The sequence below is a fragment of the Myiozetetes cayanensis genome, unplaced genomic scaffold, assembly GCF_022539395.1.
Source record: "Myiozetetes cayanensis isolate MyiCay16 unplaced genomic scaffold, myiCay2020 scf21, whole genome shotgun sequence".
Taxonomy (NCBI): Eukaryota; Metazoa; Chordata; class Aves; order Passeriformes; family Tyrannidae; genus Myiozetetes; species Myiozetetes cayanensis.
In genome coordinates, this window is record NW_026087423.1 from 4,522,193 (window position 1) to 4,549,630 (window position 27,438).

The 27,438-nt window shown below is 45.5% G+C and overlaps 1 protein-coding gene across 3 annotated transcripts; it reads left to right on the forward strand.

The window, feature by feature from the left end:
- Positions 1-27,438, forward strand: SLC5A1 (solute carrier family 5 member 1). Of its 3 annotated transcripts, none has more exons than XM_050318732.1 (15): positions 1-257; positions 2,316-2,387; positions 9,879-9,983; positions 12,270-12,329; positions 12,681-12,785; positions 17,091-17,196; positions 17,450-17,530; positions 18,588-18,808; positions 19,712-19,847; positions 20,606-20,713; positions 21,688-21,838; positions 22,408-22,576; positions 23,601-23,816; positions 24,109-24,211; positions 24,996-27,438. In XM_050318732.1, exons 1-15 carry the CDS (start codon positions 171-173, stop codon positions 25,217-25,219), a joined length of 1,944 nt encoding a protein of 647 aa, XP_050174689.1. In that variant the 5' UTR covers positions 1-170; the 3' UTR covers positions 25,220-27,438. The 3 variants fall into 3 exon arrangements, with proteins under 3 accessions (XP_050174689.1, XP_050174690.1, XP_050174691.1); XM_050318733.1 differs by lacking the exon at positions 1-257 and adding an exon at positions 1,891-1,955; XM_050318734.1 differs by lacking the exon at positions 1-257 and adding an exon at positions 2,147-2,179.

Genomic DNA, 27,438 nt, shown 5'->3' on the forward strand with positions numbered 1-27,438 from the left:
TGTTGTCCCGGGAAGAGCAGCAGCTTCAATTTGTGTCCCATGGGAGACAAGTGAATCTGAAGTTATATATTATATACGACGTAGGGGATGACAGCAGTTTATCATTAACCTGAACTCTGCAAGAAGCACATAAGGAGAGAAAGAAGAAGAAAGCCAGAGGAGCAGCCAGGATGGAATCCACCATAAAGATCAACAATGCTGCGGACATCTCTGTTATTGTCATCTATTTTTTGTTAGTTCTGGCAGTGGGACTATGGGTACGTTGGGATTTTATTTTATTTGGGTTTACTTAATGAGCACAATGTTGGGAAAATGGCTCAGTAAATGGAAATGTATAATTGCATAAAGATTTTGGTGCTTAATTGAGTTAGTTAGCAAGTGCATGGTGGGCAAAATGTGGGTATTTACTGTAGAGGAGCTGGTAACCCAGGGAGGCATCCCTTTAGGTGGATGAATGGGACCAGTGGGAAAGGTGAAGTAGCGAGGTTTGTGAGGGATGGGGCTGAGAAGTGTGATCAGTAAAGATGAGGCCAGTCAGGGTCCCTGGGAGAAAAGGGCTGGAAGGGAGAGATGGGGTTTGGCACCACGGAGCACTGGGACTGCAGGAGAACTGGTGCTGTGAGGGGATGCAGGAGGAAATGGTGAGGAGGGGCAGTTGCAGGGAGAGGAAAGGGCAGTGAGGTGGTGTGACAGCAACTGTGGGACTGTGACAGTAACTGTGGGACTGTGGCAGTAACTGTGGGACTGTGACAGTAACTCTGGGACTGTCACAGAAGGGGAGGGCAGGGGAAGGGATGGATCCAGGTTGGAGGTGCCATTTGAGGGCAGCATTGCCGTGGCTGTTTCCTGCCATCAGATCCTTGGCTCCAGGGTGCAGTGCCATTGGAAGTGTGAGGCAGGAAGAGTTTCAGGGGTGGGAAGTGCTGGCAGTGCCTGTCTGCTCGTGTTCCAAGCGCTGTGGTGCCTCCTGCCCTCAGCCAGCAGTGCCGGGTGTGTGAGGGGAGCTTGGAGCCCAATCCCAAAGGAGCCCAGTGCTCACAGAGGGGAGAAAGGCAGGGCCCATCCCAGGGGAGTGACCCCAGCACTGAAGGGTTTGAAGAGAATGGGCCAATACTCTGAACTACAAAGAACAGTGGAATGTCACTGAATTCTGGTTTCCTTGGGGCAAACTCTCCTGGTCACCTGAACACTTGACCATTAACAAGTGGAGAGGAGGCATTGCCCCTCAGGAATCCTCTGCTTTCCAGGAGCATCCCAAGAACATTTCACAGTGCAGAGAAGTCACCTCTGTTTCTGGTGGCCTGGCAATGTTTTGAAGAGCACTAAAAATTTAGGATCTACACAGAATGGACACAACCTTTTGTTTGCCTCTCCACCATGGTAGTAAAGGCCTAAATAGCAAAAAATCTGAATCCCTGGTCTGGCAGGAGGGAGCTGGGTCTTTGCTACTGTCTGTTGCTGTAGTTGAACTTTATATTAAAGGTCTGTAAGAATAAAGGGCTGATCTGTGGCTTCTCAGGCCAATGTGTGCTGAGTTAATCCCTGGAACTGTGTCTTTCCAGCCACAGTGTCCTCTTTATTGGGCAAATGCTTATTCAGTTGCCGTGTGTAATTAAATGTAAATCTATCATATTTACTTCCTTTCTTTGGCATCAGAAGAAAAGGTCTGGCTAATTTTCCCAAGTCTTTTTTCTTATTTACCTGTTCAAAGTGCATCAAAGGAGACAATGGGAATTCATTAAATAATGGCTCAGGGTCATTGACAAAAATTGGAGGAAGCTTCCCTCTAAGGCCCATCCCTTGACAAATACAAAATGAGTTTCTGAAAAGGAAATTTTAGCTGGCTTCTTTTTTTGGAACTTCAGAGAGAAGCAGGCACAGTGCTGATATCACAACAAGAAAACAGGGATCTTAGGGGCTGGATAAGATTGAGTTAAAAAAGCTGCACAGTTTCTGTAAATAAACTAGCACCTTACAGTCATTTTTAATGCCTGAATTCAAAGGTGTTTCATCCCAATTAAAAGCTCACATGAGCTTCTATTTGAGTGATCATTTTTTGGGTGAAATTTAATTTTATTTTAATGTTTCACACTGTAATGAAAGGTGAAGCAATGAAGCTTGAATAGTTAATGTAGACCTAGATAAAAGAATCATTGTTCATTATTTCCTTCATCATAAGGTTGCTTTTTTTAGTCTCTCTTTCCCTTTACCCTCCCTGTGTATTTTATCCCTTCATTTGAGCTGTTCTTAGTCTGTGTATGGTGCCTATTACGCTTGAAATATGATTCAAACTCTCTTCCTTCCTTGTTTTCCAGGCCATGTACTCAACCAACCGAGGGACAATAGGAGGGTTTTTCCTGGCTGGACGGAGCATGGTTTGGTGGCCGGTGAGTGCTGTAAATTGGGCTGTAATTTATGTATGAGTCTTATCCATGAGGACTCTCTAGTCCTTAGATATTCAGGATCTCCACGGTGCTGTTGGGACTGTGGAGGCTTTGTTGTGAAGAGGCAACCCCAGCTCTTTCTCTGGCCATGGTGACACAGGGCCAAGTGCACACCAAAAGCCACCGGGCAGGCAGGGAGAAGCGTTGGGGAAAGTTGCTCTGAGCTTGTCTTGATTATGTGACCAATTTGTTTGGACACTGATACACTGGTAATGTCAATGCAGACAAATCCAGTTCTTTGCCTTTCAGCCCACTTTAAAACTTTTTAATACTGTGAATCTATTACTTTCACTGCACTCAAAGAAGCTGGCTCATTTTGAGGTTATCACAGAGAGGAATTAATTTACTGAAATTTTCCCATTGATTGCTCTATTGTTTCCACTTTTGGTAACAAGTTCTGTTCTATGCAAGGAGAAAATCCTGAAAAATGTTCTGATACGTTATTGGTAAAATATAGCTTAAATTTATTTAAAGATTGTGACTTACATTGTTTGTCTTCTATGGCTCTGTATTATCTTCCAAGATAGAGGAGTCACAGACACAACAAGTTTGTAGCCATCCATCAGGCCTCTGGCAGAAATTATATTAGAAACAATTATCTATTTCTTCCAGACCACACAGTCTTTTTAATGTGACTCCTTAGAAAAGCAGAAAACTTAGACAAATGTGCATTTTCTGTACTACTTGTGTTGTACATCCTTCCATTTGCTTGAATGGCACATTCCTGATCTTGCATTCAGTCTCCATAAATGTTTTTTCACTTCACTAAGACTTGTGGGTTAAGACTCCTCTCACATGGACTCATTTACAGGACCAGGACAGTGAGAGTAAATATTTGTTGTCTAAAAATTTAGGATTTAGGAATTGTCTTAAAGTAGGCTGCAGAAATACCTACACACCTTCCAGTCTTGTGCTTCAGAGAGCTGCTCTCTTCAGGGACATGAAAGGATTAAAGGTCAATGACAGTAAAAGGTTTCCTCTTTTGGTGTAGTAGATCTAAGAAAATTCAGGTTCTATTGGAAGATTGAAGACAGAGAAAGCTTCCAAGTTATTTTAAGATGAACCCCATAATTCTAGGAGTAGAGAAAAAAACCCAGATTACTTTGCTTAACTGTCACTTCAATCAGTGGGCTGGTTTGAACCTTGATCAATCCTGTCTGCCTGTCAGGGGGAATATGAATATCCTTTTGTGCACATGTAAATGAGGGTGGAAGCAGCAAGGCAGGAAAGACTCCCCATAGAAGACTTGCTGCAGTGGCACTGAGAACTCCTAAGGAATCCCCTGAGGCCTGGGGGAGATTATCTGACAGGAGTCCTCTGCCAACACACACCCAAGAGATCCAGCAAGCTCCCTCCCTCCAGAGGGAAGCTAACAGGGATCACCCCTTCCCAAACTCTGAGCTCAGCATGGACAAGGTGCTGGTCTCCAGTGGAGTCCTAGATCTCCCCTTCCATCCTTGCCTTTGGAATGCCAGGAGAGTCTTCCATAAAAATAAACCCTTCTTGCTCTTCTTCCTGGTATCACTCAGAATAAACAAACAGCAAGCACTCCAAACCCTCAAACTAAATACTATGTCAGCAGCACCACCGTGGAAAGTTTGCCTTGGATCAAAAGAGATTCCAAAACACCAATTCCCACAGCTTAGCTGGCAGATGGGATGTGCAGCACCCAGTGCAAACTGGGCTGAAAGGACGAGGAAACCAATGCAAGTCTAGAAAGCTCGGTCAGAGATGTGATCTCAGTTCTGCCACAGCCAGAGCTGTGTGGGGGGTTTTACTTCTGTGCCTTGACTTCTCATTTGTGCCACGTCAGGGCTGACCTGGAGTGGTTCCTGACAGCCCCAGCTCATTCCCACAGTCAGGCTGGGGGGAGTTGTTTTGCAAGGGGACTCTTGTTTGTGGGATTTCTCCCCTGCCAGTTCAGGGTAATGACCCTTGTCACGTCATTGCTTTCTGCAGCAGGGAAAAACGAACAAAAAGAAATCCTTCCACAAACTTGTTATAAGCTTCATTCCGTCACACTAATTGTATTTTTCAGTGCTTTTGCTCTGTTCTGTGCTCTGCAGGGCACCCACAAGTGAGTTTTCTGACCCCATGGGGGAAGAGGCTCATAAGCAGTGGATTAGGATCTCTTACTGGCAAGCTGGACAGGGATTCTGTTCTGCTCACTGAAATGATATAATAGCTGTGATTTGGTAGAAGGAAGCCCTGGTAATCAAGGGCTGGAGGTTATTCCCACTTTCATTATGGATTTTACATGTTTGTCAATCACTGGCAAATTGTTGTGTGATTCAATTTCTCAAGGTATAAAGTAGCAAGACACTAATCCTGGGCCCAATCTGTCCCACTTTGGCTCTGATTGTTCTGCTCCAGAGTCCATGGAGGTTGTTCAGTATTTTTCAGAACCAGAACCCACAGATGATTTCTGGCTGTTCTCTGAGGTGATAGCTCACTGCTGTGGCAGTTCACTGAAATCACTGCTCCTGTGCAGTGGATGAGCCAACTCAGTAGTTCCAGTAGTTAATTAGGGATAAAGTTGTACAATTAAATTCTCACAGATTACCAGAAATTGAAATCTGTCGTTGGTTAATCATAATGGCATGAAATGCTGTGCCCTTTCCACAGTCTTTTCACAGAAACTGAGAGAAGAACCTTCAAGAAACTGGTTTTGGTCTCTTGGGCTTTGAGGGCAATATCTTCGGGAAAGACTCATATTGATTCTTTAAATCCTCTTAACCAGCTCTGCTTTTCCCAAACAGACACAGGGAAGCTCAAGGCAAGTGACAGCTTTGTAGCAGGGGTCTTGCCAACCCAGCTGGAGCTCCCTTTGCCAGGTGAAGGACTTGGGGTCAGCCAAATACTTCCTGCCATCGTAGGAAGTGAAGTTTCCTGGAGAACAGTCAGCTTTGGTAGGAGCCACTCTCACGGGATGAACAGCCTGTCATGCACAACTGAAAATTTCAGCATCCTCTTTTGAAGCTTTCTGCTTTGGGATTTTTTTTCTTCGGGTTCTGTGGTTTTGCAGACAGAGCTGTCTGCACAAAATTATGGGTTACCTCGTACACCTCAGTTCCTGAGGCACCAGTGGTAATAGGACAAAGAGTATCTGCTGGGCACCTGAAAACCAGCTGTGGGGAGGAAGATTTACTGGAGGGTAGGTAGGAAGGATGCAGGTCAAGGACATTCCACACTTCAAACAGAAATGTAACTCAGCTCGTTTGTTGTCACGTACCTGTTGATCTTTGTGGGACAGATAAGAATTAGGGGAAAAAAAGCCCAATAGATTTTTTCTTCTGTTCTGCATGGCTTATCTCCCTGGCCATCAGAACTGATCATGGGTATGATTTCTCTGATCTCTGGAGCCAGTGAAGTTTTACATATACTCAGAATTTTCCCTACTTGCTGAATCTGACACACCTGCAAGGGACCAGCAATGACAACTCCCTGGTCAATAAGATTTGTATGTCCTTTTCTGAGGTAAAGTAGAATGAGAAATTAACTTATTTTGTCAAGTTCCATGCAAAAAAAAAAAAAAAAAGTGTAATCAGGAGTTTTCAGGGTAAAAAGAATAATACACAAAGCAAAGCTTTGGAAAAGGAAAAGTTCAGTGCAACTGATTTCTACAGAATCCATCAGAATTTTCCAGCTGGCTGGGAGGTGTTGTTCCTGTCTCAAAGGACGAAGGTGGGAAGGCATCAGATCAGCCTGGTTGTGCCTGTGCTGTTCCAAGAGCCATCAGCGTGTTGGAACACAGAGACCCTTTTGATGTGCATGGTGTGTCCAGCCCTCTGCCTCAGTGAGCTGGGAAGGGTGTGAATGGGGTTAGCTGGGCAAGAATGCAGGGCACAGAATTTACAGATCAACTGGGAAAGCAGAACAAACCCCTACACTTCCTTCTTTGGGTCTCAGAGCCTCAGAAGCGTGGCAGGAATATTTCAGTGTAGCATTGTACCCTAACGGCCTAAAGGCCACAGGGAGCTTGGGATCAGTGGGAAAAGGGCTGGATACTGAGCTAACACCTTCCCCCAGGAGGGCAGACACTGGGGCAGAGGAGATGGACTGGCAGGTCCTGGGAGGGAGAGAATCCATGGGGTGGGAATTGTGCCCACTGTCACTGCAGCCATCGCTGGCTTGTGCAGGGTTTGGAACAGCCAGTGCTGGGATGTCGGTGCATCCTCCAGTTAATGAGAAGAGCAAGGTGAAACAGTTAATGAATAACATGAGAAACCACAGTGATCATCATCTGCTTCAGGGTGCTGCTGCTTCTCCTGAACAGAGTGCTCTTGTTAAAACCTGACCTCTTAATATATTTTAAAAGAGTTAATGTTCCACGTTTGCCTCAGGTTAGCTCAGTTTTTTGTCCTCTCTCCCTCTTAGCAGCTTTTGTTTCTTTCAATCAACTTTCTTCTTTACTCTTCCTCCTAGATCTGTGTTTAAAATCAATTCACTAACACATTCACTGAGAACAGATAACACTGCCAGGAGGTTGTTTCCCACTGCCATTCCCCAGTTTCAGCCCAGGGTTCCTTAGGTGTGCAGCAGCATCTACCAGTGGCAAATCAAGAATTCCAGCACAAAGCCTTTCCAGCACAGAAATACCACAGCAGTCGGTTCTTCAGCAAGACAGCTCGGGCCCAGAGCCCATCTGCCTTCTTCCCTCATCCTTAAAATATGGCAGATGGGAAATTTCTCTGCCCCTCTGGCATCAGCAGCTGACGGGGTGTGAGGGTGTTGGGCCAACGCTCCTCTTGCTGTGACCACGCTGCAGCTTTAGGGCAATCTGCTTTTTCCCAGCTATGAAGCCACGTTCCTCCTTTCCATGTATACATGACTAAAGGCACTTTTTAATTGCACCCATTATTAGGATGTGTTGGTCTCACAGATCTGCTGCACTGGATATTCCCTAATTCAGAGAGGAAAATGTGGATGGTGAAGGTGGGATCTGCATAACCATTGTTTTGTCCTTGCACTGGCCCTAAATATATGTTGGTGATTTTGCATTGCTTCGTTTTGGGTTTGTATTTTTCTTTCACTACAATTGTACTTTTGGCAAGGTTGGGAACACAGCATCATCAGTGTGTCCTACAGTGTGTCCTGGGCTTTCAGGCACTCAGCCAAAGCTGATGATTGTCAGTTCTTAAAGTTCTTCATTAGCTGCCTTTGTTCCTTGGATCTGCCTGCATTTTAAGCTTTTGAAACAGGAGAGGGAACACATTAAATAAATTGAGAGATTAATGTGGTTAATATTTTCTGGTGATTGCATTTCTAGTAACCTAGATTTAAGTTTAATTATTCATCTCCAAGGAAAGCACTGGACAGCAGTGCTAATGCTTGGTATAAATGGTATTTGTTTCTTCACCATCATTGCTGGGAAAACACTGTTGCTGTCACAAAGAGGTTAGAAGAGGCAGAGGTCTCTTGTTTGCTGGTGTTTGTTGCAACACTTATCATTCCTGTAGAAATATGTCATGTGACAAACTGGTTACAGTCCTGTAGAGCACAACTGACTTCTAGAAATGTGTATAAAACCCCCAAATCCAGAACCTAGAGTGAACTTAGAGACATACATTTCCTGTCACAGCAAAAGAACAGCATTTCTGCAAAAGGATTAGAAGGAACCAGGAGATCAAACTGAGGAGAGGAGAGGAGAAGAAAGTGGAAAAGAAAGAGTGGAATCCTCTGAATTGTAATTGTATGTTCCATATAACAAATAGGGGAGGATAATCTATTTGTTATTAGAGATCAGGATTGGGAGTTGAAGAGCATGGTTTCTAATTCTGGTTGTGGCACAGCTCTACAGAATAAATCTGCTCTTCAGAGGTGGATTGTTATGATGAAATCCCTTATCCTCCTGAAACTCAGGTCATCCTTCCTGTGCTCTCAGGAACATGGATGTAACATTTGCTGCTGCTCAAAGCACCCACTGCAGCCCCTGCAGATCTGGGGAGCTGTAACTATTCCTTTTTAGGTGGAGACAAGGAATACTTCTCCCTTTTGTAAAATTACTCCATTCTAACTGCCTGTACTTGGGAATTAGATAAGGAGAACGTGCTGGAGGCAGGTCCTGTGTTCGTATATCTAAAAAACCCCATTTTTAAGCACCTTGGAATCCTGCAACATGGGAGATCTGCAGAGGACAGGAGGGAACAGCTGGAGCTGTGCCAGGGGACAGCTTGGCTCTCAGGAAAAGGTTCTTCCTCCAGAGGGTGGTTGGCACTGCCCAGGCTCCCCTGGGCAGTGGGCACGGCCTCAAGGCTGCCACAGCTCCAGGAGGGTTTGGACAAGCCCGCAGGGACAGGGTGGGATTGTTGGGGTGTCTGTGCAGGACCAGGGGTTGGACTGGATGATCCTGTGGGTCCCTCCCCACTCGGGATATTCCACGATTCAGATGAGAGCATTAGAAGCTGGTCACAGAGGTTCTCTCCCCTACTTTCTGTGAGGATTTCTTCTCTTTTTAACCCTTTTTTTTTTTTTTTTTTGGTGGCTTTCAGAGGACATAAGGCAAAAATAAAAATGAATAACAAAATGTTCCCTCACATCTTTTCATCTGGGAGCTGCTCCCATGTCCTCTGCCCACCATGCCCAGCCCAACCTGTTTTCACGCTCGAGTTCTCACCCTGCATCCTTCAACACTTGACTCTGTAAATCATCGCTGGCTATTTCTGCTGCCTCTGATGTTTTCATTTGGAGGAAATGAAGCTCATTCCTTTTCATCTTTTCTATTGTTTGAGCTACTTAATTAAGAATTAGGTCTCTGTAAATGGCTCCTGCCTGTCTGTAATCCAGCAGGAACCTCTCATTTTTTTGATCTCTCCCTATTCATTGATTCCCATGTTCTCCCCACTGTTCTGTTAGTTTGATCAGTGAAATATTTGGGGGTTCTTAGAGATCCAGCACTTCTTAAATTAAGTCCTTGATTTGCAGTTGTTTGTAACTTCCAGAGGCACTTTCTCAGCAGATATTTCTGCCATGCAGCTTTCGGAATTTACTTCAGTAATCAAATATCTTTTGGCTAAAAGTGAACCAGTGCAGCTCTCCCTGGTGGCATGTTTAGATCCACAGACTGTGCAAAATGAAACCAGTTTGATGCACTTGTCTTTTCCTCTTTGAACAAAACAGATCAGTCTTCTTCCTTGATTGTCTGGGTGTCGTCCAAATGTCAATAGACAAGTTTTGCAAATATTGGTATAATAGCCTTTTTGACTCAAGTGGGAGATGTTTCATGCAACACCCCATTATTTCTCACTGTTGTAGATGTGTCTGATGGCTGCAGTCCCAGGTTTCAGGGGGACAATAAGTGAAAGTTGTCAGGGAAGTTGGTTGTCAGTCATTCTCATCATCATCACCTTCTGACCACGGAGAGGCAAGAGTCCAACGTGCCAAATGAAGATTTTGATTTTTAAAGTTACCAGTTATTGTTCTTTCTGTTTGCAGATCGGGGCTTCTCTGTTTGCCAGCAACATCGGCAGCGGGCACTTTGTGGGAATAGCGGGCACAGCAGCAGCTGGTGGGATTGCCATCGGAGGATACGAGTGGAATGTAAGTGCCATTCCTGTCAGTGGATGTATCTGGGACATGGGGATTATCTGCAGAGCTTAATCAAAATAGCATTGCCCAATAATTTAAGACTGGCAGAGTTTGTGCTTGGCAACACTTGTTTTCTGCACAGACCTGTAAGAGCCAATATAATCTACTGTTTAGCCTGTCCTCCTTGGACCTTGTCCAGGCCACTGGAAAAAGGTGACTCTTTGTTGAATGAGGCTTTTTAGAGAGCATTTGAACCAAATAAATCAGTGGTTCTCTTCTCTATGCATATCTTCTGAGTTCTCTTAAAATATTTTGATTCTGTGATTTAAATCCATGATTCTATTTATGAAGAACCCTTTCAGACTGCAGGATATTGGGAAGAGTTTATCAGGTTTGTAATCCATGATAATTTTTACAGCATTTTGCTCTGTGGGAGTTGTTGAAGGGGCTCTGATTTCTTCACAGACTATTAAGAAATTTTGGGCATCCCTCACAAGCACCTGCTTTCCAAAAACCTTTTCCTCTTTGCTCTCTCCTTCCTCTACTGACAGGTGTGTTTTTCTCAGGGTTGCACTACAGGGTAGAGGTGTCCAAGCTGACCTGAACTGAGCTGCCTGGAGTACCAGGGCAGTGTTAACTGCAGGGGCACAGGGATTCACAGCAGCTACTTCAGCCCATTTCCTTGTATTCTCAGGCTCTGTGGGTGTGGGCAATAATGTCCTTGTCCTGCCTAATTCGCCTTCGGGGAAGGGATTAGGCCGTGACACAAAGGATTTAATGAGCCTACACAGGTCGATACTTCCCTTGCATTTAATTCTGAGCAGTGAAAGAATCACACCAGCCTGAGGGGTTTGCAAATACTCAAGTACTGGTATGATATAGATGTTTAAGGAGAAGGACAAAGCCTAAAATGAACTGTGTGAGATGTGCACAGTTAATCTGTCAGCTTCCTCTTTTTCATTAGATTAGGTTTGTAACAGACCTGATTCCCCTTCTTTTTCTACCAAAACAAAGCAAAACAAAACAGAACACAAATCTCTGGGGCCCATATCCTTTTTCAGACATCTCTCCCTCGAACACTTAATCTACTGGGAGATGCCTTGTGTGCTCATATCAGTACACAGTGTACAACAATTGTTTAGGGAGCAGCAACAGTGCATGTGTGTGTTTGAGCAGACACTGCATATTCCTGCCTTGTGACACAGTGGGAGTGCTGGGGGGTTATATTGCTCTTGACTGTATAACCTGATTCTCCTCATGAAAGTACTGCTAAGTTTGACTGTTGTCATCCTTGTGTTCCACTGAAATAATTTCTAATTTGTATCAGTGTGACAGCAGAAGCCAACCCAGTATTTCTTGTCCATCTGATGGTTTCTATCTAGGGGCAGAACTTAAAAGGTACAGTTGAAAGGCCCTCTAAGCCCTGTGGGCAGAATAAATACTGAGTGCAGCTCTGACAGCAGGAATTTGTTCTGTACTAATCAATTTACATATGTACATATGTACATCAGACAGCATTCCAGCCATTTACATCAGCAAACTGTGGCACTGCAATCCTGGAAGACCTGTAGTTCACAGGACACACATGGGGACACAAAATATATCATTACATGGGAGTGTGGAAATACAAAACGTTTCACAGATTGCACCTGCTGCATCCTGTGCAGTGTCTGAGATTGCTGTAAATCAACCCATCTCCCAGAGACCCTGTGCAGAAGGTAACTAATGACCAAAATAAGATCAGAAGAAGGGCTGCTCTCCACAGACCCTCCATTTGCAGGTGTTGGGGCAGAGCACTGCAGCAGAGCTGCTGGGAGGGGGAAAGTTCCTGCATTAGTGGTTCTGGGATCGAGATGCTGCAAACAGGTCCCAGCTATCAGGCTTCACCTTCCTAAATATTTCCCACAATAGGAATCCTATGGGCTGCTTGCCTTTTAACCACTGTTAAACCAGGCTCCCTGGGCTTGCTCTGGGTAAGAGGGCTGGGACAGTCTGGTGCCTCTGGTGGAGTGGTGTTTTGATACTGCAGGGCAGTCCTGTGAGCAGAAATCAGCTGTTTTTCTAAAAAATGTATTACAGTCCAGGCTGCATTTTACCTTACAAAGTTTTTAGCTAAGATTATGTTCCCAAATTTTCAACTGTAAATCAAAGGACAGAGCAGATCCTCCCCCACCCCCCTGCAATACCCAGGTTTATGTGGGCTCAGGGGTCCCCCCCTGCTGTTGGGTCTGATAACTGGTCTTTGGGAGTGGTGTCTACAGAGAGGGGCTAATTCAGCTGTTCTTGTCTCGCCTGCAGGCTCTGATATTTGTGGTGATTCTGGGATGGGTCTTTGTCCCCATCTACATCAAAGCTGGGGTAAGTCCAAACAGTGCTTTACACTTGTCTTTGCTGCTCCTGTTTGCACACCAGGTCTGGAATATTGCAGAGCCATGAGGAATGGCACAAGATCTGAGTGTGCCAGAACAGTCCTACATTATGTCTGTGCATTTGAAAAATGAGGATTCCTTGTTCTAAGACCCGAACTGAGGAGTTCAGGTGCTTTCTCCTTGTTCTCCCTTGATTCCTGGAGCTGCTCTTCCTTGCAGCTGCATTTGCAGCTCCCCTGCTTTTTGTACTCCACTCTCACAGTACCTGAGCACAAAAAATCTTCCTGTGATTTGATCTGAGCCTGTTCCCTATGGTCTGAAACCTCCTCTCCCTCCCCAGGTGGTGACAATGCCCGAGTATCTGAAGAAGCGTTTTGGTGGGAAGCGGATCCAGATCTACCTGTCGGTCCTTTCCCTGATCCTCTACGTTTTCACAAAGATCTCAGTGAGTAAAACCTCTACAGCATTTCTTCCATCCTACATTGATCTACAGAAAAGAAACCCCCATTTGCAATATTGCTCACACATCTGGTCATTTGTTTCTGTTTTGGAGCCCTTGGTTGAATTAACAACTGTAAAAGTATGATTTTGTGTTTCCTTTATTCTGTCCAGTGAGACTCCATAGCCAGATCTGTGCTGCCATCCAAGTTTTTTTCCTTCCTGATAACGTCTCTTGATGCTTGTTGTGCTTTATCTTTCTTTTTTAGAGTTTACTTCTACTTATGCTCTCCTCTAGAAACGTCAGAGTGGAGGGAAACTTGTATTCCAGTCTGTTATCTTAGGCATTCATGGAATCCATGGCAGGAATTTTTGTCCTTAGGCTTCATATTGATCCACCGTAGCATCCTGTGGTGAACATGCCATCAGTAATGCAGATGAGGGAAAAGAGCTAGAGGGCTGTGGATCAAAAAAGAATAATAGGAATTAGAAATGGGAAGAGTGGGGAAATGCAAAAGAGGGGAATTGTAACAGCTGGGGTGAAAGGAGAGAAGAGGAGAGATTCTTTTAATGGGCAAGTGATTGATGTAAAGTTTCAGGTGCTATGAAGTTAATGTTTATCAAGGACAGGGATGTGTTTCTGTGAGGTAGCGAAGGGAGCTGCTATTTCCCATATATCTCGAAACTACCAAGCCTGTAAAGAAGTCCACAGTTCAGGCAATCCTCAATCTGTTGTTTTGCAGAAGTTGCCATGGCAGATTACTCTTTGCCCTCTGAATGGGAGCTGAGTGATAATAGTGCAATTTAAGCTAAAAGATTGGCCTTTTGCTCTCATTCTCACATCTTCGTGATAACTGATCCTTAGGGAGGTTATAAATTAAACAGCTTGGTGCTGTGGAGCTGGGCTCAGAGCTGGATTTCCATATATATCAAAAGGATTACAGTTTGCTGCAGTTGTGCTCAGCCATCACAATCGGAAGTCCCAGGTGTGACACAGAGTTCTGGCAGCTGCAGCACACAGAAACTCCTCCCGTGGGTGACTCACGGTCCCACTGGGAACACGTGTTTGTCACGAGCCTCTCGAGGTGCTCCCTGGGCTCTGAACTGACTCCCTGGCTTTGAGTGCCAGCCTAGGCCATTCCAAGCATCTGATTATGGGATTTTACCCCATTTCAGTCAGAGTGTCCTTCTTCCAGGAAAGAGGCTCTGCATTCAACTTCAGTGTGGTCATGAGGCTGAACAGACCCCCTCCTGCTCCTGTGGTCCTTCTTGTGAGGATGCAAAGCAATAGCCCAGGGATTCCCCTTGGCCCCTCTCTGCCACTGGCCCCCTGCAGCTTCCCATCACCCTGGGTGTTCCAGGGTGTGTGTAGGTTCATGGAGCTGGGTCTCTGTGCTATGCAGGGGAGAATCAAGTGCAGGATTTCCCTTAACCATTTCTTTTGGTTCCCCCCTTGCCCCAAGCAACTCTGACAGTGTCTGCCCATGTACAACGAGGCTCAGGTTCAGTAGGGGACAAACAGGTTTCTGCCTCATGTCACTGGATTCAGTGCAGGATTTGCCCAGGACTGATCTACTGGCTGTGCCTTATTCAGAATGGGCAGAGCAGTCAGTCCTTGGAGCTTCCAGGTGCTGTCAGGGGATCCCAGAGCAGGTTTTGCTATGCCATGCTATGCAACAATATTCCCAAGTGGTCCCTGAGGAACCAGCTCCAGAAGCAGAAAAGGAAGGGCTGTTCCATCCTGGGCTTCTCCAAGTGTGCTGTGTGAGAGGTGCCTCCCACAGGCAGATAGCCCAGGCCTCTCTTCCCAGAGACACATCGTGTGTCCAAACATACCCATGTGCTGACAGCCCATTGCATTTTACTTCCCTGACTGCTCTCTTGTCAAACACTCCCTGTGACCATTGGGCCTCACTGAGATGTGACAGAGAAGGATGGGTTTCTGCCCTGCCCTGAACAGGAGCTCACACCCGTCAGTGATACTGCCCTTATCCTTGTAGGAGAGTGGCACCTTCCTTTTGGGGGAGTCATTTTGTGTGCTGCTGTGTTAAAACATCATGTCCTGTCCTAAATAATGAACTGATTAGGGTGCTTTCTGGTGAACAGTATCACACATCAGGTGAGGAACTCCTGCCCTGCTCCTGGCACAGTGCCACCATATGAGGGGCAGAATCCCTCTGCAAGGTCCTCACCATTTCTCTTTCCCTGCACATTTGCTGTGGGTTTTGTTGATTTCTTACTTGCTTTGTGTCTAACGAGCCACTTGCCAGACAAGGCCATGCTGCGAGGTGTTCGTTCTTGGGATCAGGACACTCGGGGTCTCTGAGCCCAGAGGATTTCTGTCACTCAGGGACCTCACCTGTACAAGCTTCCTAAGTGTGCAGCACTCTGGGAGGAGTCCCACAGCAGCTTTCAGAGGCTTGTGAGCCACTAGAGTTGCTGATATTGGTCATTACACCAAAGGAAAGGATCTAGTAAAAATAAAATCTTGATGGACAGTAATAGACTAAATTATGACAAGACCAAAGGGAATTAAGGTCGGAATGCTTTTGAAGAAATCAGAAATTGTAAACTGAAATTTCTAGATCTGTTACAGCATTTTCTTTCCATTCATTGTACATAATTCCAGTAGTAAATGTCTGGTGTAGACTTTCCATTGGGAAGAGGAGGAAAAGGAAAACCTCCTCCTAGGACTGCGTAGTGTCCTAGTAGGGGTTAAAGAAAAGGTGCCCCTGCCCTGACTCCCACATTCCCATTGCAGCTGGAATCACTCAGCTGGCACATCATCTTGTGGCTTTGCAGGGATGGCTGGAAAAAGTCACTCTATTCAGAGATTAGATAAAGATTAAATAGTGCCTATAAAAGAGTATAACTGGGGAAACAGGGAAGTATTGGAAGGCAATAATCTAACTGGGAAGGAGGAGCAGTGGAGCTGGAAGATAACTCAGCAATTTGAAGAAGCTCATACATTACTCAGGATGCTCAATAATTAACTATACATTTCTTTCTGGGAATCATTTTAGGACCATTAATATTTAATGATATGTAGGCTAAAGCCAAGAACAATAAAAGAAAGGTCTGGGACATGGGCTGACCAGCGGTGTGAAAAGAGGGAAAGAATTACCATAGAGAGAAGGGGCAAAGGATATGGTCCGTGCCAGGGCACGGGGGCTGCAGAGGCTGGGACCTCTTCCTCGTTCCTCAGTGGGAACTAGGGGTGAGGTTTCCATGTCTCTGGAATCAAGAGGGTTTCTCCGTGTGGCATTTCCAGTAGCCAGGCTGGAGAAGTGCCCATCAGTGTGTGCCCAGCTGAGGCAGCAGCAGTGCCGGTGCCTGCACTGCGATCCCAGGTTTTGCCCAGCCTCGGGAACCTCCCTCCCCTGTGGGAGGCTTTGCCCCAGGACACGGCCACTGTCTGTCCTTGTTTCAGGCTCCTGAACCCCACTGGGACTGCACTGTGAAGTGAGGGTGGGACTCCCTGGGCAGAGCCCTCCTGCAGGGGGGTGGAACACAAGGCAAGGTGTGCAGGTGGGGCTGGAGAGCAGCCCCTGAACGGGATGCTCGGGAGCAGCCTCGAATGAAAACATAATTTACAGTAATGCATCACAAGTGCACTGGGGCAGATTATCCTGATTGCAAACTTGTATAAAAAACACTGATGCAAATTATCTCTAAATCAGGAACTGATTTAATGCGATTAACATCCCAGTGTTACTCTGAAACCCAAACAGTTCCTTTCTTACGCAAGAGCTCAAGAGCTCTTCCATTAGTCAATTGATGTCAGTTCTTCTGACAGGAACTTAAAAATAGAGACAGTGCAAGATGTTTGCCTTTAATGCAAATGCACCATTTGTCCTGAACCAGCAGGATGAACTACAGCACCTGTGTGTGAGCAGGAAGGGAAGGAAGAGACTTGTGCAGTAGCATTGACTGAAGAGAACTGTACCGTGTCCTGGAGGTGTCTCACAGTCCATCCCTGCACAGGGCAGTGAATGGGACCTCAGTTTTAAGCAGTTTTAAGCTATCTCTCAGTCCCAAAGCACAGAGCAGTATGGTGACTCTGCTGTGAAAACAATCTGTTGAAAAAGGTCTGGAAATTCTTTGAGAAGTGTTACACCCCTTGTACTGAAGCTCCCCCAGCCCTGAGGGGAGACTGGCAGGTGTATGGAAGTGGCTTCTGTTCTCTTTTTGATTCGTGTGTGCAGGACTGTCAGGGGCACAGTTGTGTGTTTCAGTGCCCTCATCATGCATGTGTAATATGTCATAACCAGGAATTTAAATGTTGCTTCATCTGTGATATTTTGTTTTCTAGGCTGACATATTCTCTGGGGCTGTGTTTATCCAGCTGGCTATAGGGCTGAATCTCTACGTGGCCATAATTATCCTGCTTTCTATTACTGCTATTTACACTGTCACAGGTGAGTTTACTGAGCAGTCTGATAAACCAGAGAAGTTGAGGGAGCCAGAAAAAAAGAGAAGAGGGAAGATGGGAGAAGAAGGGAAATGAAAACCTGGAAAGGGAATTATTTACAGAGGTCTTGGAAAGAGAGAGGTGGTGAGAAAAGTAAAAAAAAAAAAAAAAAAAAGAAAAAAAAATTTTCCACTGAGGCATTTGCACAGGGCTGACTGATTTGTCCTGACTTATTTGTCCTGACTTTTCTTTGCCAACAGGTGGCCTTGCAGCTGTGATTTACACAGACGCCTTACAAACATTCATCATGGTAGTGGGATCCTTTATTCTCCTGGGATTTGGTAAGTAAATCAGATGAACTAAACTGGAATGTTCAGTCACAAATCCTGCAGTGTCAAACTGGTACCTTAACCTGCAGGTTTCAGTTCATATGTCTGTTTATCAGGGAAGAAAACAGGCATGTTCCAAAAACAGACACACTGCCAAAATCCTTTAGTCTCCTGAGCATAGGCGAGTGTGTAGGGTAATAAACAGCATCCCATGACACCACAGGGCTTGTGATGGCTAATGAGGTGAAAGTCGAGTTGTTTGCAGATGATGATGATGATACTCTTGAGAAGTTCAGAGAGTATTTTGTTTTCAGAAGATTATAATTTCATAGACATTCAGATGCTAAGGCATGAAAATTCCTGATGCACAGTGAAGAGCTGTTGGTCACATTGCATGAATCTTCCTGTTAAACAACCCGAACACCTGAGCATTGTCAGGAAGCCTTGCAGCTGATCTGTGGGTGTCAATCACTGTATCACCAGCGGGACAAGAGACACAAATGGAATGTTTATGGATGGGACAATGTGTGTGTCCAGAAGACCATGTGCATTTTGAAACAGAAATGATACTGTGAAACTGAGTTAATAGGAAGGGGTCATAAGGAAGAAAGAAGCAGTGATAAGGCTTTATGAACTTGTAGTGTCCTTTCCTTATCCTTCGAGTTACTCAGCACTTGCTTTTGCTCTGGTGAGGTCTTTTGTTGAATTTAAATTATTCCACCACTGTTACAGCAGAAATAACTTTAGACTGACCTAACCTGGGAAGACCCTGCCTTAGGTTCTCCCTGGGTCAGCATGTGTGGAAAAAATGTACCTTCAATTCACCTCTTGGCAAGGCGGTGCCCAACCCAGCATTGTGAGCTCTGCAGAAACCTGACAGGAAAGGTCACTTTGGTTCTTGTTGTGGGAATACTTCTAAACCCCTGTGTGTGGTTCCTGACACTGCCCATGGCAGCAGGTTGGAGTTTTTACATCCATATTAAGGAGGTTTTTCTCCTCACGTTCTCAAGCTCTATTTGAGATTTCGGTAATAAATCCTTTAGCGCCGCTTTTATTTTCTGTTTTGCAGCCTTTCACGAAGTGGGAGGGTACAAGACTTTCATGCGCAAGTACATGGAAGCAATTCCATCCAACACCTCCTACGGGGGCGTTGAGGTTGATCCCCAGTGCTACACCCCCCGGCACGACGCCTTCCACATCTTCCGAGACCCCGTCACCGGAGACCTGCCGTGGCCAGGGCTGGTCTTTGGCCTCAGTGTGCTGGCCATGTGGTACTGGTGCACAGACCAGGTAAAGGGGCAGCAGGGATGCCCTGGGAATGCCCAGCACACAACTCCAGTGTCACCTTCCCCCCTGTAATGCAAAGCTGGGCTGCAGAACTGGCCGTTAGTTCAAGACTGGTCGGTGACCTTTCAGTTCCAGGTTTCTAAACCCCTCTGACATCAGATAAAATGGAATGGGTGTTCTTTCAAGTCTCCCACACACCTGTGCCCAGCACACCCTCCTCCTTTCTCATTTCTTGTTTGTGACCATGTGTGCAAACACAGAGAGGTCGTGCTGTGAACACTGAATTAAGAAACCACGCACCAAATGAGCCTTGTTAGAGGATTCCCCTTTCAGTAAGACAAATTTGTTTCCTATGTGTGCAGCTTTTATCTTTGCATGCACAGTCTTGGGGAGATGTTCTTTATATGTAAGGTTTTTCAGCCTGGAGATACTTCCCCAGTCCTCCTTCCTTCTCCCTAAAACCTACTGTCCAGTTTCCCCAAGAGATCACACTGACTTGAACAGAGTGTGCTCCTGCACCTGCATCATGTGGGTGTGTGTCCAGTCCTAGCAAGTGACCTGTCGGCGTCCTGAACTGTCAGAAAGATAATCTTCACAATTTCTAAACAAAAGAACACCCCCCCCCCCAGTGTAACTGTATCCATTGCTCAGGCAATTCCTTTCTGGCTTTTTAATCTGTCTGCTTTTCTTGTGAGAAAAGTCTTAGCTCTTATATGCTGGATAAGTGATATTTTGCTTTACTTATTTCAAATATATACTTTGATTTTCATGCAGTTTTTATTTTTCCTAGTGGCAGAAATGCTAAGTAGGTCTTTTTGCTGTCACAGAGGTTAAGGAGCACCTCATATCTGGAAAGTGGCATGGTGTGATCATGGAAATGTTATAATTGCCATGTCTCACTGACAGGTTATTGTGCAAAGATGTCTCTCTGGCAAGAACATGTCCCACGTGAAGGCTGGTTGTATCATGTGTGGATACCTCAAACTCCTGCCCATGTTCATCATAGTGATGCCTGGAATGATCAGCCGAATTTTGTACACAGGTATGCACACGGACACAGAAATGCACGTTTCTTCTTGCTGCCCACCTTTCATTGCCACCCTCTCTGTCATTTCCAAAGTACCTGTTAGGTTGTCATCTGTCACCCAAATTGTCCAGGCACCTGTATGCACAAAAACTAACTGCACTGTAAGAAGCCACAAGTCTTGCTGTTTTCCCTGATCCCAGATTTCTGCTGTTGTTATTGCTGTTCACTTTAGTGTCCCTCCCCAGCTGTCAGACTGTTACAGCCCCACTCTGACTGAATGAGTGGGAAATGCTGTCCAGGTTGGATACTCCCACTGCCATTCAGAGGGCCAGGGCCAGCACTGCCAGACTGCAGGATCTGGGCCATGGCCAGTCCTGAGGGCAGGGGGGAAATGCCCCTTGCCCATCTCTCTGACCTACAGAGGGTTGGGCTGGGTTTGGCAGGAGGGAGAGGAGAGAGCTTCAGGTTGGAGGGAGTGACCTTTGTGTTCCTCTGCTTGTTTTGCTCCTTGCTCTCCTTGTGTTGTTCAGTCCTGGTCTGACCAATTAGTGCTGATTTTATTTTGACCTCCAGCACTTTTCACTATTCTTTTAGAGAGGAGAGGAAGGAAAGAGGCTTTGAATCACCTTCCTCCCTGCCAGCAAACCAAGGATGATACCAAACATGTCAGTCTGGTGGTTCAACACAGAGATACATTTGAGAAGCTCTACTAATTTGGGAGCAATCTGTTGTTTACATGACCTTGTCTAACTGCCTCGTTCTCCTCTCCTCAGATGTGGTGGCTTGTGTTGTGCCTGAAATCTGTAAGCAGCACTGTGGCACTGCAGTGGGCTGCACAAATATTGCTTACCCAAAAATGGTAGTGGAGCTCATGCCAAATGGTAAGACACTGTCTGTATTTGTTGTTTCTTTGTTTTAGGAAAGGTGAAACTGCCAGACTGTAAAAACAAGTGCTAGAGGAGTCCAAGACCCATATTTAGTTCCAAAATTGTTGCTTGAGCTATGTACAGTTAAGCAAAGGGGCTGCCTTGTTTTAGCTGTAGCTGTAGGTGGAGAACAGCTCCACACTGACAGTGTCAGTTCTCAGCTGGCAAATACTGGGTGATGAAATGGTAACTGAGCTCCCTTTCTGTGAAGGTAAAAAGTTACCTGCTTTGCCAGTGATTTATGCCAGTGATTTATCCTTTGCCACTCTCTGTGGCAGGACCTCTGAGCTGCAGGCCCACACCCCCAGTCTCCTGCCAACCCCACAGAGGTGGGTGCTGGCTCAGAAGGCCAGAGAGACAGGTTATGGTCCTATACAGACCATGGAACTTCCCTGCCAGCTTTAGCACGTCCCCATCACATGGTGGCTGTTGTTCTTAGCAATGAATGCAGCACTTCCCCACACTGTGTGACCAGACCACACCGCCTGGAAAAGTGGCTTACTCTGGTTTAAAAAATAGTAAGGGGAACTTAATTTTTTTGGCAAACACCTGGTTCACAAATATACTGCAAGCAAGTGAGCACTGACCTGCAAACAAGACAAATTATTTTTATAACTCTTGGGAAAAGTCTACTTAGTATTATTTTGTTTTTGTTCCAGCATTTAGCCAGACAGCATTCACTAAAGAAGTACCTATGTGCTAAAAGCTCGAGGGTTTCCCTGTCACTGCTTTAAATAGCTTTTCCCAGCTCAGCAGACATTGCTCTGCTTGCTTCGCAGGGAAGTGTCAGGCAGGGTTTTGTGTCAGGCACGGGAATCTGCCAGACACGCTCAGAGCTGGCTGGGAAGGGGCAGCCAAGCTCCGTGGATGGGCAGGTCCTGAGGCTCTTCCCAAAATGCTCATCCCCCTTCCCTGTCTCTGTGTTCCAGGTCTGCGGGGGCTGATGCTCTCAGTCATGTTGGCCTCCCTCATGAGCTCCCTGACTTCCATTTTTAACAGTGCCAGTACTTTGTTCACTGTGGACATTTACACCAAAATCCGGCCCCGAGCGTCTGAGAAGGAGCTGATGTTGGCGGGCAGGTGAGCGCGGCACCCTCCCCGCAGCGCCGATGGAGATCGGCTCCTTCTCCCCGATGGCGAGGGCCGGGCGGAGCCTGCCTGGCAGAGCTGCAGTGGCCTCCTGTGGCCAGAGCCGCCGTCCCAGCGCACCGCCTCCTTCGGGCACACGGAGCCCCTGTCATCGAGTGTCCGTGCAGCAGCCAGGCTAATTCCCAGTGCTTCCCACTACTGTTCGAAGGGAATTCCTCTTAATTATCTTCCCAGGCTTCATGCTGCAGCATCAGTGAACTAGTTCTAGTTGATCTGCTATTGATTTGACTCTGGACATAACAAACAGAGGGAAAAAAAGTGATTTTCTGTGTTTTGATTGCATGCTTCGCTGTGTGCTGATGGATATTTGACATACACAATACCCAGCTTGGATTTCTATTGTTTGTTCAGTGCTAATTGGCCATTATAATTGATTTCACTAGTTGAAATACAAAATGAACATGTAAATTATTGATTAATTGCTGGGGCTTTTTTTCTTTCTGATAGATCATAGATACTTCTAAACAGATGGCTAATTGAATATCTGGCTGTGTTTACAGGGCATTTATGTTACTCTTAATTGGTGTCAGCATTGCCTGGGTTCCCGTGGTTCAGTCAGCTCAGAGTGGGCAGCTCTTTGACTACATCCAGTCAATCACCAGCTTCCTGGGACCTCCCATTGCTGCTGTTTTCCTGCTCGGCATCTTCTGCAAGCGTGTCAATGAGCCGGTAAGTGCCCACCAGGAGCACTGCATGTTCCTTGGGCATTGGGAGAACTGCTCTTTTTGGTTTAGTGTCTTTTAGGAGCAACTTCTTCCTGTTTATTTTGATCCCAAGGATTCTGTGTCTCCATATCCCAGGGCCTGAGGCTTCAGAGATGAGATTGAGAGAGTTCTTTGGTGGTTTGATGGACAAACAGTCACCCAGGAATTCCTAGATAGCTCTGAAGCTTAGGTTATCTATCACTTGGCCAAGGAGAGTATAAAATGGATAATTTATGAAGACCTATTCTTCATAAGTAATCTTTTAGGATATTGGTCACCAAACTGCTCTACCAAACAAATCACATTTTACCTGTCCTGTCCAATTGAGTTTTTCATATCCCCAGGAATGGAGACTCCACAGTATCTGTAGGCAACCTGTTCCAATGGTCAATCGCCCTTACAGTAAAACAAAAAAATGTTATGCTTAAGAGAATTTCCCATATTTCAGTTTGTGCCCAGACATGGCTGTGTGTGTCTGTTAAGCTTTGGCTAGAGTGCTGTACAGCAGGCAGCAAAACATCCACCAGGAGTACTGAGAATTAGCTTTTAACTAATTACTAACAGGGCTGTTGGAAGATAAACCAGACACGTTTTTCGGGCAGGATGACACACGCTGCTGGCTGGTTCCATCATGCCAGAGCTGTCAGGGATTTAGCCCTCCAAGGTAAAAGGACATGAGAGCAGCCCTTGGGCTGGAGCCTGTCCTGTAGGAGAGGATGTGTGGAGACAGCTGGACTTTGAGAGCTGGGCTGCATGGGGTGTCCTCCATATTCTTTCTCTGAGCTGCTGTTCCTTGCCCCTTTCAGCTGTACTAATGCACTAAGCTATAAACACGCTCACTGAAAGTGTCTGGGTTAAAACCCCTGTGCAAAGCCAACATAACACACAGCTACCCCGTGTTTCCTCCAGCAATTTATGGAGAGCTTGGAGCTTATTTCCATGCCTGGAATGACTCATTTTGATACTTCTCATCACACCCGTGTCCGCAGGGTGCCTTCTGGGGCCTCATCATTGGGCTGCTGGCTGGACTGGGCAGGATGATTTCAGAGTTTGTCTATGGAAATGGCAGCTGTGCCAGCCCTTCCAACTGCCCCTTCATCATCTGTGGCATTCACTACCTTTACTTTGCACTGATTCTCTTCGGGGCTACAGCCATCGTCATCCTGGGAGTCTCCTTCATGACTAAGCCCATTCCTGATGTACATGTGAGTATCACTGCAGTCCTGCTGCTCAAGAAATGGAACACAGTGAAACCGTTAGTTTTAAAGCCTGGTACTTGATGTATTACCTCTGCACATCTCAGCTGCCTGCAGCACACAGTTCTTGTAAGAAAGCCAAGGAAATGGTCTGCCTTTATCACTCACAAATCTTCAGTGACTCCTAATGACCTCAGACATAAGAGGCACTGGGGTTCCATGGTCTTACAGCTGGTCCACGTGCTGGCCAGGCTGGTTTGTGTCTGTGTAGATCCATTAAAGTCCTTTTGTTCTGTGGCAGCTTTACCGCCTGTGCTGGTCCCTGCGGCACAGCAAGGAGGAACGGATTGATATTGATGCAGATGAGGAGCAGGACAAGGCTAAGGAAAAAGATGAGGAATCAGGTAACTGTTGCATATCTACAGATTCTGTCAATGTATTTGAGTATCCCTGTTTCATTCCTGAAGAAACATTAACATGCTTGATATCCAAAGGCGTCCTCTCTCCCAACAACAAAACCTCAGCCCGCCGTGTATTTCAATGGCTCGTGGGCTGCCATTACCCATCTGTCACACCCTGGGAATCAGAAGGGAAGGAGATCTGAAGGGAGAAGCCCTTGCTTTCCAAGCAGCTGGGTGGCAGCTCTAGGACTAAACCAGTGGCAATGCTTTAGGTCAGAGGCATTGGCATAAGTGTGTGTGACTCCAGCATTCCAAGAGAATTCACCTGGAAACAGTGAGTTGTAGCCAGGCCTGAAGGCACCATGAAAGCAAACTGCAAAACTGCCAGTTCTCTTTGCTGGGATTTGGTTCTGCTCCCAAGTTTCTTTTAATCAATATCCTCAAATTCATTTATTTTTCTTTTCATTCAAAGTGTAGAAATTATTGAAAAAATTGAGTTTAAGCTTTGCAGCCTCGTCTGCTTCTCCAATAGCAGACCAAGTCTCTGGGCTGCAAAAGGCCCAAGCGATTTCTGCCAAAGGCTCTCTTGGAACATGTGGAACATTTCCAGGTGAGCTGTGAAAACACAGTATTAACTTGATCCCTGGACTGTTTTGTACTCATATGTTTCCATTAACTGTGGCCAGACATCAGAACTGCTGTATCAATATAGGATTGCCCTCAGCCCAGAGCTCAGAGTGTGCCGTGATCCATGTCCCTGCCATGACCTGAGTGTTGTTCCTTCCAGTTAACGAGGAAAGCCAAGAGGAACCTGGCTGTGTAAAGAAAGCCTATTACTGGTTCTGTGGCTTGGAGCAACAGAAAGGCCCCAAACTGAGCAAGGAGGAAGAGGAGGCCCTGAAGAAGAAGCTGACGGACACAAGCGAAGTTCCCCTCTGGAGAAATATTGTGAATGTCAACGGCATCATCCTGCTGGCCGTGGCTGTGTTCTGCCACGCCTACTTTGCGTAGCTCTGCTCCCATCCCCCACACTGCTGCACTGCCAAGCAAATCGAGGGCTTGTACATTTACACACTCAAACACACTTAATGTTTGCATCATCCACACTGGTAAAAAATCCGCGTGATTTACTCACTGATTTTATGATCATAATTTCAACAATCTAAAGATGAAGGGCACTGGGATTTCAAGAGAGGAAATACCTGTTTAGACACTGAACCAATGCAGGGCTAATTGAGGTTCAGAGTTTCCATCTGTTATTCTCTCTGCTCATGATACATTTCATATTTTAGGTTCAGAACAAGGCTTCATGAGCCGTATTTCATATCAGGGTTTGTGAACTACCTTTTAGGGTTGATGATGCTATTTAGATTTTCAACCCTTCTGATCTCTCAAATTTCTTTTTCCTTAGGCTATGATAATTTGTTAACAAAAAAACCTACAACCACTGAGGGACTGTATTACAAATTCCAATTGGAACATCACTTTTGTCCCTCCAAACATGGGATATCTGAAGTAAAGGATTTATATGTATATTAGTGTATTTGACACTATGTCTAACTTTGCATTATGACTTCTTTCCCCTTTTTCTCACTTTCCATTGGGTTGTGTTTCTCATTCATCAGTGCAACACTAACCTCTGAATTGATGGCATTTTGAAATTGGGGAACACCTCTTTCAATGATCCTAATAAGAATTCTGCTTCCAACAGATCCTCTGTTTAAGCTTAACTTCTAAAGGTCCTCCTCTCTTGATATTTTAATACATACCTATACTTGAATGTGAAGCTTTTTATACAAAATACATATATTATATATACACAGGCAATACATTATATACATGCACTATATCTGTTATATATATTTAAAAATATATTTAAGTATGTGTGTGTATATATATATATATTTATTTCTTACTGATTGACCCTGGGATGTCAAGGACCACGTTACTGTGGGGTTGGTGTCAATGTCTTGCCTCTCTCTCTGGACTGTGCTACAAACCCTGTGCCCACAGGATGCTGGGCTGCATTTTGCAAATGCATTTGAGGGCTCTGTGCTGCTTTTCTGCAAAGCTATAAATCCTTCTCTGAAGATTTCACTGAGAACTAGGATTCCTGCTGCCTGGCAGCATGAGTTAGCAGTTTGTGGAGGAGAATAGTCACAGCTGTGGGATATCAGCTAAACCAGGCTGATTGTCTGCACTTGATAAGTTTGGTACCAGCTGGGGACACAGGAAAAGGCAGATTTAACACTTCAAAGCAAAAAGCAAGAGATTTTCTTTTCATCTCATTCAGCTGCCTGGGGAACCAAGTGTAACACAAAGATGTTGGTTTGCTTAGTCAAGCTGCAGCAGTTCCCTGATCCTTGTTGCATTGTCCCAAAGCATTTCAGACGATGGTCCTGACTGGAACAAGTGCAGCTGAAAGGGAAGGCAGTGCCACACCACTGCTGCTGCCTCCTGCAGCTCTAATCACTCTCACTTCATAACCCTCTCACAGCATCTCTGCTTGCTTTGGATCTAACCCAAAACGCTCTGGATTCCAGGACTGCTGCTCTTCAGTAGAATTGCTGCTCTTCAGCACAACCCCTGCAGTATCCTGAAAGGTTTTGTATAGGCCAGATCTAATCAATGCTACAGAAATACCAGTGCAAGCCTTTTTTTCCTTACACTTCACACAGAGTATTTTAAAGACCATGGAATGAATTATATTTAATGAACTATGAAGAGTTGTATGTATTAAAATACTTGTATATTTGTAAGTGTTTGGTGTCCACAAAGTGATGGGATTTTTATGTGATGTGATGGAAGACAGAGAAACTTCATTTGGTTTGGGCTCTGGGTAATAGTAATGGATGAAAAACAAACAAGGAGGGTTTCACTGAGGATTGCCCAGATCCCTCCTTGTCATCCTTTGCTACAGAACGAAAAAAAAGATGAAATTATAGAGCAATTTGGATAAAGAAAATAACACAAGTGATTTCCTGGCAGGCTGAGCAGCCTTTGGATGACCTCCTGGTTAATCAGGTACCATCACTTCAGTTTCCTCCCCAGGACTACAGAATCTTGAAAATCTAACCCACAGTTTCTCAGGAATGTTCCCTGTATGTCCTCAGCAACCTGATTTCATTCTGGTCTGAAAACTGGATGTTGTAGAGGGAAGAGTTCAAATGTTTCCATAAAGTTGGAGAGCTGCTGCTGACTCCTCTCATTCTGTAGAATTCCATAGAAAA

Bases quoted from the DNA above. Each gene is read 5' to 3' on its own strand.
- SLC5A1 (XM_050318732.1), top strand. From the start codon at position 171: ATGGAATCCACCATAAAGATCAACAATGCTGCGGACATCTCTGTTATT. The intron at 2,388-9,878 runs GTGAGTGCTGTA...TTCTGTTTGCAG, and splicing joins GGAGCATGGTTTGGTGGCCG to ATCGGGGCTTCTCTGTTTGC. The intron at 19,848-20,605 runs GTATGCACACGG...TCCTCTCCTCAG, and splicing joins CAGCCGAATTTTGTACACAG to ATGTGGTGGCTTGTGTTGTG.